General features: G+C 32.2%; 1 protein-coding gene across 1 annotated transcript in view; it reads left to right on the top strand.

Annotated features, from left to right (window-relative positions):
• LOC130902540 (sodium/potassium-transporting ATPase subunit alpha-like) overlaps positions 1 to 14,619 on the top strand; it is a 56,697-nt gene that overhangs the window by 32,695 nt on the left and 9,383 nt on the right. The window contains exons 6-12 of the mRNA XM_057814759.1: positions 730 to 966; positions 3,742 to 3,987; positions 4,041 to 4,264; positions 8,448 to 8,834; positions 12,258 to 12,519; positions 12,614 to 12,886; positions 12,991 to 13,236. Coding sequence (XP_057670742.1) covers positions 730 to 966; positions 3,742 to 3,987; positions 4,041 to 4,264; positions 8,448 to 8,834; positions 12,258 to 12,519; positions 12,614 to 12,886; positions 12,991 to 13,236 — 1,875 coding nt within the window. The remainder of the gene's footprint in view (positions 1 to 729; positions 967 to 3,741; positions 3,988 to 4,040; positions 4,265 to 8,447; positions 8,835 to 12,257; positions 12,520 to 12,613; positions 12,887 to 12,990; positions 13,237 to 14,619) is intronic.

Here is a 14,619-nt window from a genome sequence, read left to right as displayed (position 1 = left end):
AATATTTTTTTAAAACAATTGTTTTTTGACTTATTCTCAATAATGTTACTTTATCTTCAGAATTACTTTTATGCTCTTTCATTCAAATGATATTCTAAAACTCATTTTCAAAAGTTATAAAATTGATGTCTAAGGTGTGCAAATCTATGTGTCTTAAGTAAGTGCATTGACAATAATGACTGACCTTTGCCTGATATCATTCTTTAATGCTACTTGAAGATGAGCTACTGCTGATCTAGTTCTTCTTTTACTAAATTTCAAAATAAGTGAATTGCTATGTCTCTTCTGTCCTGATGTTTCATCTGTAGGTCCTTGAAGTTTACTTATGTCTCTGCATTAAACACCGAGTTATTTGGAACTGATACTTTGAGAAGGTTATCTCATTTTGAGTCATAAAAACTTACCTAACATGTCATAGTGCAAGAATTTTATTTATACCTACCGTGTCCTTGCTCATAAAGTATTTCACGAACATTCTTTCGATAGAGAGATAGAGAGAAGCATTCCTAATGAACTCAAAATGTTTTATAATATTCTAAGATATGGGGGCTCACAATTAGCTATAATCATTCTCTTTAACCGGTGATTAGAAATAGAGCTTTATCCTAATTTGGAATATCCAATAAGTACCTAACTAAAATATACCGATTCATCAATTTTATTTAATATCTATCCAACCGAATATTTTATACCCAAGTTGCAAGTATATAGTAATATATTTTTTTACAGGGATAGTTTGTGAAACTGGTGACCGCACTGTAATGGGAAGAATAGCAGGTCTAACCGCCCGTCTTCAACCAAACAAAACGCCAATAGCTAGAGAATTAGAGCATTTTATGAAGATCATCAGCGTTTGGGCCTGCTTCCTTGGTTTCATTTTTGGCTCAGCAGCATTAGCTATGAATTATTCTTGGATTGAAGCATCTCTATTTCTAATAGGAATAATCGTTGCTAATGTACCTGAAGGTAAAGTCATTATAAAAAATATATTAAGACATTATAAAAAAACCTTTTCATTTAAAACAAAATCCAAAAATTTCTATACAAATGAATTTACATAAGTAAGAAAAACAAAAACCATTTAGGAATATACGACACATGGTTATATTGAAGATAACATATTTTCACAATAAAAAAATTGTATACATACGAGGTGTGATTAAAAAATACAGTGGATTATTTTATCAAAATAAGTAAAAAGTAAAAAGGTGATTAGATTGTTGAGTTAATTTTCTTTAAAGTACTACCATTGACTGATTGCATTTCTGAAATGGTGCTTTCAGAATGGTTTTCTCCTGATGAGTTGAGCTCTTTTAATGTCAGTAATAGTGTCAAAAAGTTACCCTTTTAACGCTCTTTTTATTTTCTTTGAAAATGGTACGTTTTTTTGTCAATCGTTAGGTAAATATTCCAGTTACCTTTGTAAAATTCAGAGGCTACAGTTATTCCATATAGAACGAACTTTATTCGCATTATGACTCTCCAATTGGAGAAAATAATGAAAATGATCGTGATATTAGTGGATATTTTTAAGGCGAGCCACTGGTTTTCCGTTAAGGAAATCTAACTTAATCTCCAGTAATAATTTTGACAACTGGACCATTATATTTTTTATTTCGGTAAAATAATTCACCAACCTAGTTATTAAGCGTTACAGATTATTAAACCAGTTATTAAGCGTTACAAATTATTAACTCAGTTATTAACAGTTTCATATTAATTTGTTTATTAGAATCATTTGACCTAATTATTAAGAACTACGTATTTTCTAGATTACCCTCCCAAATTCTTATAAGAACAAGAAGTTATAGTAAACCCATCACATGGCAATCTTGCAAATTGAAATACTTGTTTGTTTTGGTAAATCAATCAAAAAATTCAAAAATCATGTGTTAACATATTGTTACAATTGACATGAGTCATGAAGCCACTCCTGGCAGTCCAAAATTTGGCGAAAACGCTGGTTCTCGGAAATATTGTTTTTCTACGACCGTGCGTTTTAACCCACTTTCCCGTACGCATTTTAGTTTTGAAAGTGTCACTTTCCCGTACTAGTGCGGGAAAGTAAAATTATGTAAATTTTGACCTTATTAGATAATTTTTTACTTCGGAGGTTATAACTATTGTTACTACAGGTAAATAAATATTTACGAAATAGTTCATCAAATGAAATTTAAACCTTTTCTAGCTTTTTGTAGCAATTTTAATTTTTTTGGAGATATAAAATAATAAAGATATTTTTTATATAACCTTGTACATTCTTCAAAGAAGTGTCACAAAACAACTATCAAACCACCCGGGTTTGATATCAGTTGCTATGACAACCCAGGCGTGTAATTGTTACTAAAACGTCAAAGTTGTTCAAAACGTCTTGGAAGTAACCGAATAAGTACTTCTAAATTAAAGCACGTTAAACCGAATCCGATACAATAATATTAATGGATTCATCCGACGAAGAACTTCCCGAAGCCATTTTGAAGGCTGCAAATGAAACTAATTCCGAGCAGTTACCTGCCAAATGTCTTAAAACCGTTGCCGTCACCGTCATCGTCATATTTATGCGACCTGCAACCGATACTATCCTCATCGACGTCAACTACCTTCCAGTTGAAACCAAATAACTCCACTGGACCGGCAATTTTTACTAGTCTACAGAATACAACAAATTGTGTTTTCAATATTAATATTTATAATAATTAGTAGTTTTTAGTTAAAGTTTTGTATATTATTATGTTTGTTGGAATAAAATAATTTTAGAAAAATGGGTTGGTATACTTTTTTGTATATACGGTAGTAGAAAAAATAATGTTCCTAACTCATGCGTAAAGTGTCTTTCCGCACTTGACCGCTTGCCCGAACTCCGCTCCGCTTCGTTCGGGACAACTGCAGTCGCGTGCGGGAAAGTATCACTTTCCGCACTTGTTAGGAAAATAACTATTTTCTACGTGTTTTTCTATATACAACGGCGATTTGTTTTTATTGTTTTTAGAACCAATTTCTAGGAAGGCTTTTTCAATTATTTATTAATTTGTTTACTTTCTAAAATTCTGAAAATAGTAAAAAGGAAACGGTGAACCTAAATAGATTATAAAAGGAATGAATATTTAATTATATAAGTAATAATAAGTCAATTATTATAGTGTCTAGTATACGTGTATAAATAAATTAAGTAAGAAACAGTGTTCATAAATTCACTCCACTGCTAGAAATAGTATGAAGAAATAAGAAAAACATTACAATATCTTGCGAGGGCTTGTACGAGATTTTTGTTTTCAACTAATGTTTCGTATCGATTGTTTGATTGAACAATTTTGTTCATTTTATATGCACATTCCCATTTGTTTGTTAGGTCAAAGGATGTCCTGGTAGTCTTTTCTCTTTAATCGAATGATAATCAATTGCCATACTACATGTAATCAGTGGTCAAAGTTACTAATTCAATAGCATACATAGATTTTATTATTTCGTGGGCTTTTTGTCACTTTATTCTCAACTTGAAACATATCTTAAACCACTATAGTAGTCGGAATGGCTTCAAGCCACTCCAAGTTACTTCTTGTTACAATAAATTAGATTATGAGACATAATAGTTAAAATAGATGCAACGTTAGTAATTACTGCTTCACAAATCCATTTATCTTATTTTCGAACCATGTCTTTTAAGAAGAAACTAAATTTTCATCTACCATATTTTGTGTGTAGTGTTTAATACGCTTTGTAAATTATTTATTTCTTTTCCAGGTCTTTTGGCTACCGTAACTGTTTGTCTTTCGGTAACAGCGAAAAGAATGGCGGCTAAAAATTGCCTAGTGAAGAATTTAGAAGCTGTCGAAACGTTGGGTTCAACTTCAGTCATATGTTCTGATAAAACGGGTACACTTACGCAAAACAAAATGACAGTTTGTCACTTTTGGTGTTACAATCAAATAATGGACGCTGATTCAACCACTCAACAAAATAATGCGCAAGATTACAACAAATCACAAAGTATTTATATAAAATACTGGTTGTTGAAACTATATTCTATCAATTATTTGTAGGTTTCCATGCTTTAATGCGATGTGCTACTCTCTGCAACAGAGCCGAATTTATCCATGGTGAAGAAAATAAGCCGATTTTGAACAGAATGGTTAGGGGTGACGCGTCGGAGGAAGCGATTTTAAAATTCGTTGAACTCACACACGTTCATGGAGACCCAACTACATTTAGGCACAATAATCCAAAATTGTTGGAAATTCCTTTTAGCTCGGTTACTAAATACCAAGTAAGTAAGAAATATTTTAAAGGTGAAATCTCGTTTTCAGTTTTATTGTAATATAAAACAAAATTTAAAATACAATTTTTTGTTTGATTTTTAACGTATTCAAGAGTTGAGAGGAAATGCAGAAAACTCTCAAAAAATGACTTGTGAATTAATATAAATTTTTCATAATTCAATGCTTTGATCCGTTGTCTTTATTATCACTTAATAGGCTTTGGTCCAGCCCTGACCCACTTACAAAAGAAACTGATAAATATATCATTTTATTTCTCAATATGGTTCATATAGTCAAATTACACCAAAGTACAAAAATTCACTCAAAGCAATAAATTGTTACTAATATTCGAAAAACAATTATAAATTATTGCTTAAAATTCACCATTTATTAAATGTCAAAGGTTACAAAAATGAGTTTTCCGCGGTTTTCAACTAAATGATAGTACAATGTACAAAAACTATAGACGATTGTCTATAAATAATATCTATGTTTTACATTTTCCTAAGAGCCATCAGAATAGATATAAAGATTTCAATAGTTTCATAATCTGCACTCAGTGACAGGGCAAGACATAAACTTAATGTGGGCAAGGTACATTTCGCGAAACCCTCTGATACTGCAAAAAGAAGGGGATATGAAATAAAAAATCACTTGAAATTAAACAGTTTTTTATTCATGGAGAAAAAAACCTTATACTTCTTTGGAACATTAAACAAAAATGAAAAAAAAAGTAAGGAAACAGAAATTCTTTCCTTTTGATTTTATTGAACTCCTTAATGATTGGTTCGTAATTTATCTTAATGCTATATCTGCTTCAATAGATAAAACTGCCACAACTGAAAGTCTTTCTTAACCCATAATATTTTAATTAGATTTAATTTTGAAAAGCTCCTTTCAGCGCAAGCAGTACTTCCAGGTATTGTTAACAAAATGCTAATGACAATGTTAATGTTTGGGTGAATTTCTTTAAAATCATTCTCTATGATATATTGGAGCAGATGTTTCACGTCTTTAATGGAGTTGAGTAAATTTGGGATCATATTTTGTAACTCCTCATACAACTCATAAGGTTGGAAGTCACTGCTCTCACATACTTGGGCTGTGTGTAAATCCTGACAGTTTTTTAGTATTTCTTCTTTTGAAATTTTTGTAACTTGTTTAAGTCATAGAGAAAACCAAAATTTCCGAAATGTTGATTCAATATGTCATTAAATCTCGATTCCATGTTACTTATCACAGAATCAATCATGGTGTTAAAAAATTCTGTTTCATACCGGCTTTTTACAGTCTCTATAGGTTGATCGCTGCCTTCATAATCAAACCTCCTTTTCTTTTTGGCTACTCTTTTATTTTTAAAATCTTTTGGCAAATCATAACTGCTTTTCTCAACAAACTGACGAACGTCAGACAACCATTTTATGAATCCAGTTTGTCGATATTCTTTGATCCAGTCACAAAATGTACTCAAATGCTCAAGAGTAATGCTTAAATGGACTTGTACAGATTCCCATAATTTGCTTATGGTATTGAAACGCGTTAGTAACTCATACCATATAAGTAATGATATAATTACTTCCAAACTAAACATTTCGTTTTAAACGGAATCGCAATCACTGAGTGTGTCCGATTGTTACGTTTAGCATTTTAAGTTTTCTATGCATTCAACAACATCATCAAATTGCTATAATACAGCCTCCACAGCCTGGATTCGCTTTCCCATCTTGTATCTGATAATGGCTTCATAGTAAGCTTTAATTTATCTTTGATTATTTTTCAGCGTTTGCTGGAACTTGAATTATTTTTACGGTCAATCGAAAGCTTATTTTCGATTTTTATTACCAGTAAAATCTATACGGATAATATACAGTAATTACAGAGATATTGAGATCAAAAGATTTTCTAATGACGTCACACAAGATTATTCGCGAATATAGTAGCCTGGTGGCTCAGTGGACACACGAGGTAATGCACTTGCGGAGGTGGGGCGAATGTGTGCTTGGCGCCGAGTATCTACCAGATACTCTAGAATAAGCAAAACCTTGTGGCGTGTACTTTTGGATTTTCCATACTTTTTTCAATTTATTTTCGGCTGGGAGGCGCGAGTTCCTTAGCACCGCGAGGTCGTGGGCGTTACGCCGCCTCTATATGCACTTATATACTTCACTGAATAACTTTCTGCTAAACGACATCAGTATTTTTCAGAAAAGATTTGAAAAGTGTTTTTAAAATATTTGAAATATAACATTGATTTCATTGGGACGTAGATGACTGACTAATTTTGCAAGTTATAACCAACAAATTCGTTGTGTTCTTTCTATATAGGGAGTTAAAAAATAGAAATATAACCTTTGTTACGCAAATAAAAAGAGTACAATTGTCTTCCTTCAACGTATGTTTCTACTCATCATTTCGTGTAAATTATCAAGTTCAAGCATAGCTTGGTTATCAACTATATCAAAATGATTGTAGTTGGAAGTTGATCAAAAGTACAATAGAACTAGTTCAGGCTCCGCTCGAGATGTGAAATGAATTACCTTCGAGGCAGTTTATTAATACACAGCAAGAGAAAGAAGAAGAATAGGCATAGAAAAATACAGAGTAGAATTTGAGATTATGAATCTAATGAATAAGTTACCCTTTTTTCGCACCGCTTTAATCATTTCTACTATTTATTACTACCACCTCATTTATGGCGTGTAAACATCTAAAATTGAATAGCAACTCATAGAGAAAAAAGTATTGGAGTATTGAGACATTTGTTATAGATAATTTTATGTTATACAATTTTTATCTTAACTATTTTTTTGATAAAACTCACCATTTTTCCAATTTTTCTTAAACATACATCATGTTTTTTACTTTGTTTTATTTTCAAAAATCCTCCGCACTCCATGCAGAAATTTTACCAAGCTCAATATTTTCAGTAAAAAATCCTGAGAATAAGATAAGAGATACAAATATATATTATTAAATTTATGGGATTGTTAGTGTTGCAAAATGCCAGATACTTATTCAAATTTAGAATATGCAAATATGGTGTTTGTAATGGAAATGCTACAGCTGCTTCTGAAGAATATCGTCTACGTTTTCCACATCAAAGATATCTTGATCAAAACGTATTTATTAGAATTTTTAACAAATTGTGCAAGACTGGTAAGCTTTCCAGTGCTAACATATCATTTGAACGTGCTACTCGACAAGGTTTGGTAGAAGTAAAAGATATTCTGCATCGAGTAGAAAAAGATGCAACTACTAGTTCACGGAGAATTGCCACTCAATTGGGAATTTCACAGAAAAGGTTGATAAACACACTTCACGAACAAGGCTTACATCCTTATCACGTACAGAGAGTACAGCACCTACAACCAGAGGATTACGCTAACCGTATGGACCTTTGTCGGTGGAAAAATAATAATAATCGTGTTGTATCGAGTATACTCTTTACGGATTAAGCTACATTTAAGCGTGATGGCATTAATAATACTCGTAACTATCATGTATGGTCGAACGAAAATCCCCACGCAACAGTCGAAAGCAATTTTCAACATCGGTTTTCTATAAACGTGTGGTGTGCTATGGTTGACAGTTATTATTCACTCTGCTTGTGCAATCCGTTCTTATAATTGTCAGAGGAATTGATACCTGACATCAAGTCGTGCCTTTAAATACATTATGCACTATTTCACGACTTTCTGCATTTAAAATCTTATGCTTAATAAACCATTTCAATTCTATACTATAATTCTTCGGGTATTTTGATAAATGGTGTTTATCCCGCACTGCTTACGAATTGTAGCTGCTACAATTATCGATACGCATAACCAACGTGCATTTAAACCTTGGAAACAAAATTAGACAAAGAGTATCTACCAAAAATATTAACCTCATTATCAGGAAAATGTATCTCTGAATTTTGTCGTAAGTCCGATAAGTAATTCTCATATTTTCTAAAATACTATAAAAATAAATCTGCTCTAGATCATTCATTCGAATCGCTAACAGTTGTCCTGAAATACAAGGTTTTCCAAGAATACAGTAATATAATTTCATTCAACTTATGCAGATTGTTATATTTGTTATAAACCGAAATCTTATTGTTACTTGTTACTTTATGAACAGTTTATTCATGTAAGATACCATACACTTTAACCGGAATGAATCAAACGTGATAAATGAATGTAATTACAGATCAGTATTCACGCAATGGAAGACGGTAGTTGCCTAATGGTGATGAAAGGAGCACCAGAAAGAATTTTAGCTCGTTGTTCACAAATGTACACCCAAAACGGTACTGAAGAAATGACGGATGAAATGCGAATGGCCTGCGATAAAGCAATGTCAGAATTGGCAGAGAAAGGGGAAAGAGTTTTGGGTTTTGCCGATCTTATATTGGATAGTGCAATTTATAATAAAGATTACAAATTTTGCGCAGAACCTGCTAATTTTCCAAGGAAAGACCTCAGATTCGTTGGATTTATGTCTTTAATCGATCCCCCCCGACCCCAAGTTCCAGATGCTTTATTAAGATGTAGGAGCGCTGGTATTAAAGTCATTATGGTAACAGGAGATCATCCAGTAAGTAAACTTTTTGTTAAATATAATTCGCTATTAAAAGTAAGAATAAATTTTCAAAGAATATGTCACATAGTGTAATATATATAGAAACTTAATATGGATCAGTGGCTAGGTTCCAAACAAATCAATAATACAAGATCAAGATACCTCGACAGTTATCGAAGTATCGAGAATATTTGAATTGACAGCTGGAACCAACTACAGTCAGAAAAAGTCTAATTGTATGATATTATTGTAAAAGGTTTTTTAGCCTATTAAAAAATTAATCAATAAGAACTAATCTCAAGCAAAGAATATGTATCAAATGTGATACGTAATAAGATCTATATCAAGCCACAAAAATATGTATTTTTTCAAAAAATATTCATTTCCACGTGGAAAAAATTATTTGATGTACTTGCGTACCTCAAAGTTCATTAAAAATTGCGTCATGAAATTGCGAGCTCAATCACAAACGAACAAACAGCAAAGCCAACTGACGAAAATAATTGTTTGCTTAGAACCCAGACGTTTGAAAATTCGGTAAATGTTTTACAGGGAGTACATTGGCAAAGCGGGACATAAAAAGGAAAGGAAAGAAAGTCGCTGCAAATGGTTCTGAGTAACGAAATTAACGTATAAATCGGACATATATTTACCTAATGACAATAGAGCTTCCCTCTTAAGAAACGCAGTTAAACTGATACATCTCTCTGAAAATGACAAAGAGACTCAAAATTAATGAGTTAACTTGAATATTTTTAATTTTTAGTCACTTTCATTCAATACACAGAGCTCGGAGAGAGAGATTGATTAATTTGTAGCCTTTTATTATTATTGAAGTAAACAGACTTTCTTTTTAATTCCGATGACTTCTTGATTTTTATTTTTTCAAATTCTATTTCTTCTTAAATACTTCTGCTGTGGAAAACGATTAATATTTCGTACACAGTATACAATAAAATAAATAAGTGACTTCCTCCAGTATTGGCATTATAGATTGGTTCCGCTTTTGGACTTCGGTAATGCTTTCCTTAAACCATTGTCCGGATTTTCTAAAACAGTTTTTCTGATGTATGATTGAATTAAAAAAATTAATCTGGTCGAAATACACATTTCAAAAATTTTGGTAAATAGGTTTTTTTATATCAAAAATGTAAAACAATCACAGGAGAGTATTATGTATCATTACTTGTTAAGATAAAGGGAGAAATTATGAAAAATCGACACCATTTGAAAAAGAAGAAAGTCTTTTTCATCAGGACAACGTACCTCTTTACACTACGTGTGGCAGGGGATCGATGAGGATTTTATGATTTTATTCTTAGTGGTAAACCTGAGGAAACCTCCACTAACAATCAGCTCTACTATTTGATCATCATTCTTTGATCTAATTTCTATTCTCACACAAATTTAAATATATAAAAAATTATTTTTACTGGATGTAACATTCTAAATTCTTTCCTTAGCGCTATCTTGATTTTCTTAACCTTTGCATTAAGGTGAAATAGTTAAAACTTTTCAGTTTCTGTTAAATAAATAATTATATGGAATATGAAACGAGTGTCATACTGTTTATTTTTCTTAAGAGCTGAGTACCGAGCTCACCAGGTAGTTCTTAAAATTTGAAATATAATTATAAAGTTACTTAATGACAGAAGTACTTAGTCTTTGAAAAATGAAATTAGATAAAAACTAAATTGTCCAAAATTGAAAATTAAAAATTTTTAATAACCTTTTAAATAATACTATCCCTCTAAAAGCAAAATTATATAAAGCAAATATTCCAATGTGTCCATATATTCAGTCCATATATTGAGTCAGCATTATGTAGGCGTTTCATCCAAAATAAATAAAAATAACTTCTATGTAAAAATTAACGATGGGATTGACTTATCAGTACATGTATATATCAAATAGAGAGACGAATATCGATAAATATTTTAAAAACATATTAAATTTGCCAATACGAGATTTTAAATGATGAATTTATTCAAAACAATTTGTTTTACGAGTGCTATTTAAGATATTTAAAGAAACATTATTCTTGGTCGAAAAGTGGAATTAAATCGCGAACATTTTCTATGACTTTCGGCGTAGATTAAACCAACAGCAGTGTGCCGATCAACTCGCTTCGACTTTTGGCAATGAAGCACCATATCGAGCCACCGTGTTTCACTGATTTTACGAATTCAATTGTAACCGTACTTTGCTACAGAATGAATTTCGTGATGGTCGTCCAGAATCGGCTGATATACCAGAAAACTGTGGGTAAACTGATTGCAATATAGTCAGTCACATACCGTGAGATTGAGACATACTTGGGCTTTAGTTTCACTCGCATACATTCAATATTGCATTAACATTAAAGATTTGGTTGTATTGGATACCGCATAAGTTGACCATCGCTCAAAAAATATGTATATGCAGATAGGTGCAAAAAAATTCTGAAAAAGTTCAATGGCAGTGCTTCATAAGACGTTTATAAGATCGTGACAGGCGACTAATCATGAATCTTTGCATACGAACAACATACTGAACAACTATTAACTGTTGTCTTTCAATCCGAGCCAAATCCAACAAAAGTTGTTCGCGCACATAGTAATTCGAAGCAAATGGTCGCCTGTATTTTTGGACATGTCGCAACTGTTTCATTAGAGCAATGTAGAACGGTCAATTCTAGCATTTTGTTGAAAAAATCAGTGAAACCAATCACATTTTCCACCACGACACATCAGTACTTAAGCAGATGGAAAAATTCCTTCGACAATTTGTTCCAACGCATGTAAATGTTTATTGATCTCAGTGGAGAATATTCTTACAAAAAATAAAGACATATCCAATTATAAAGATTTGTATTTATTTGTCTATCTCAAAACTTAAGTAGCAGCTCTCATATAACTATTAGATCGCTTATTACCAATAAAAATATTCAGATGGACAATTGCAATTGCCAAGAATAGAAATACTCTCTAGAAATTCCAATTGTGTGTTTTCCTGCATCGTCAAAGCTTGCAATCTACCTTGAAAATTTGATCCAATGAATTGTATTAAGCTAATCAATCATTCAGATAATGATGTCATGAAGCAGATGATCCACATTTTAGGTGAATGCATAATATGGCAGTTAGTAGAAATTCTGAGCTAGACATTCAATACATCTTAAATGAAAAGAAAGCATGTTCACTAATAATGTGTGGTAGCACATGAATACACTTATTCAATTTTCTCTATCGGTAGTTGTTTCATTGGGTTGTTTCTTGTTGAATTGTTTTAGTATTCAGTATTCGACAGGAATATGTTCTAATTCTTGTTCAATTAAAAGTCACATTCTGTGTGAATCTCCATTCACTGTCAGATACTAATCAACAATATTATTACTCAGTGACAGAGTAATTGATAAAATAATCTTGATAAAAACATTCTCTCTTATAAATTTTACAGATTACCGCCAAGGCGATTGCTAAGCAAGTTGGTATAATAAAGTCTAACGATGTCATAGATGCCTTCAATATTAACGTCATTGAAACTTTACCACCAAATATAAAAAATAAAGCGATAGTAATCCACGGTTCAGCATTGAGGGACGCTACTAATCAAGAACTGGATAATATTCTCTATAATTTCAAAGAAATTGTTTTTGCTAGAACCTCTCCCACGCAAAAGCTGCATATCGTTGAAGGATGTCAAAGACTTGGTGAAATCGGTAAGTTCGCACAAAAATATTTTAAGCAAAAGATAATCTGTATATTATGAAAATAATTTCAAATAATACAACTTTCTCATACATATTTTTTTAGTTGCTGTGACTGGTGACGGTGTTAATGATGCCCCGGCTTTAAAAAAGGCTGATATTGGTATCGCAATGGGAATTTCAGGATCTGAAGTATCACAACAATCAGCTGATATGATTTTACTTGACGATAATTTCGCGTCTATAATCACTGGCGTCGAAGAAGGACGTCGAATATTCGATAATCTCAAAAAATCAATCGCTTATACTTTGGCGTCCAATGTTCCTGAAATATTACCTTTTTTGGGTTTTGTACTTTTCAACATTCCACTTCCATTAGGTAAGACTGGGTGATTCTAATACATATATGCTCACCACAAGTAAAATGATTATAGAAGGGAGTTTCTAAACTCAAACATCTATGGTACCAATATGTTTTTGTAGGTGTTATGGCTATATTATGTATAGATTTGCTAACAGATATGGTACCCGCAATCAGTTTAGCCTATGAAAAAGCCGAAAGCGATATTATGAGCCGACCACCAAGGAACCCTAAAAAAGACAAATTGGTTACGAGGAAATTATACTTTTTGGCATACGGTCACATCGGTATGATAGAAGCCCTCGGTGGGTTTTTCGTTTATTTTGCTATAATGGCTGAAAATGGATTTATGCCAAGAAAGTTATTTGGTAAGTGGTATGTTTTACAGAAGCTTAAACCAAATGAATATTTTATATATTTTGCTTTATATTGCTTTATACGCGTTCTTTGATCTGTTAATTGATTAAAATATTTGTAGCTAGAACTTACTAAAGGGTTGACTTTGCCAAGTTACCTTGAATAGATTGGAGCTTGAGCGATGTCACTAAATTATTCATATTTACGAGAGTTGCTACTCAACTTTTGAGATACACAAATAAATAAATATATATATATATATATATATATATATATATTTTGATATTTGATATGGCTTTATTGTTTTTAAAAATATTCTTTCATTAAGTTCTATACAATTTTGCATACGCTAGAACCAATTGTCAAAGCTTCAGGTGTAGATAAACGTTCACCTCGCAATTTATTTTTGATCTGCGGGAATAAGAAGAAATTATTGGATGCCAAAGGTTTATGTTTGAACTGAAGTGTTGAGCACGCATTGTATTGATGGAGAGTGATTTGTCCTCTGTGATTGGTTTCCCTAATTTTTTTAACACTTCTGACAAAAAAATGCTGCTATACAATTGAGAATTTACCATTATACGTTGATCTAATGGAACGGTGACGACATATTCGAAAATACAGGCGACCATTTGCTCCAAAGTTCTTCGTGCACGAACAACTTTTGGTGGATTTCGCTCGTCTCGAAAGACCCATACAGTCGATTGTTGTTCAGTCTCGGGTTCGTATGCATAAATCCATGATTCGTCGTTCGCCACGATCATAGACGTCTTTTGAAGCAACGCGATTGAATTTTTCAGCATTTCTTCGTACCAATCGACAAGAGCTCTTTTTTGCTTATCAAATTATGCAATATCCAACGCGAACAAATCTTTTTAACCGCCACATGTTGATGTAATATTGAATATATGCGAGTGGAACTAATACCCAAGTACCTCCCAATCTCACGGTATGTCCCATACCTATATTGCGATAATAGTTTACGCGCATCATCAATGTTTTCTGACACAACAGCCCGTTTTAGACGACCTTCACGAAATTCATCCTTTGGTCAAATGCGACCAAGTTTGAATTCAAAAAACCAGGTAAACACGGTGGCTTGAGATGGTGCTTCATCAAAATTCGAAGTGAGTTGATTGGCACACTGCTGTGGTCTCGATTCAATTTCTTTTTTTAACCAAGATGAATGTTTCAAGTATCTGTGAACAACTTTGAGTGCGTTCACAATTAAAAATGTCGAACTTTATGATGGCAATTTTAGATTTGACATATTCACTTTATATATATTTATTCATGAAAAAAATATATATCGCCTCTGTAAAAGAAAGTTACATCTATTCACAGTATAAAATATTATGCGTAAAGATCTTGGCCTGGAGACGTATAAAATCTAG

Source organism: Diorhabda carinulata, chromosome X, assembly GCF_026250575.1.
Source record: "Diorhabda carinulata isolate Delta chromosome X, icDioCari1.1, whole genome shotgun sequence".
Taxonomy (NCBI): domain Eukaryota; kingdom Metazoa; phylum Arthropoda; class Insecta; order Coleoptera; family Chrysomelidae; genus Diorhabda; species Diorhabda carinulata.
Note: the sequence above shows the minus strand (reverse complement) of the source record. Positions and strands in the feature narration are given on the sequence as shown.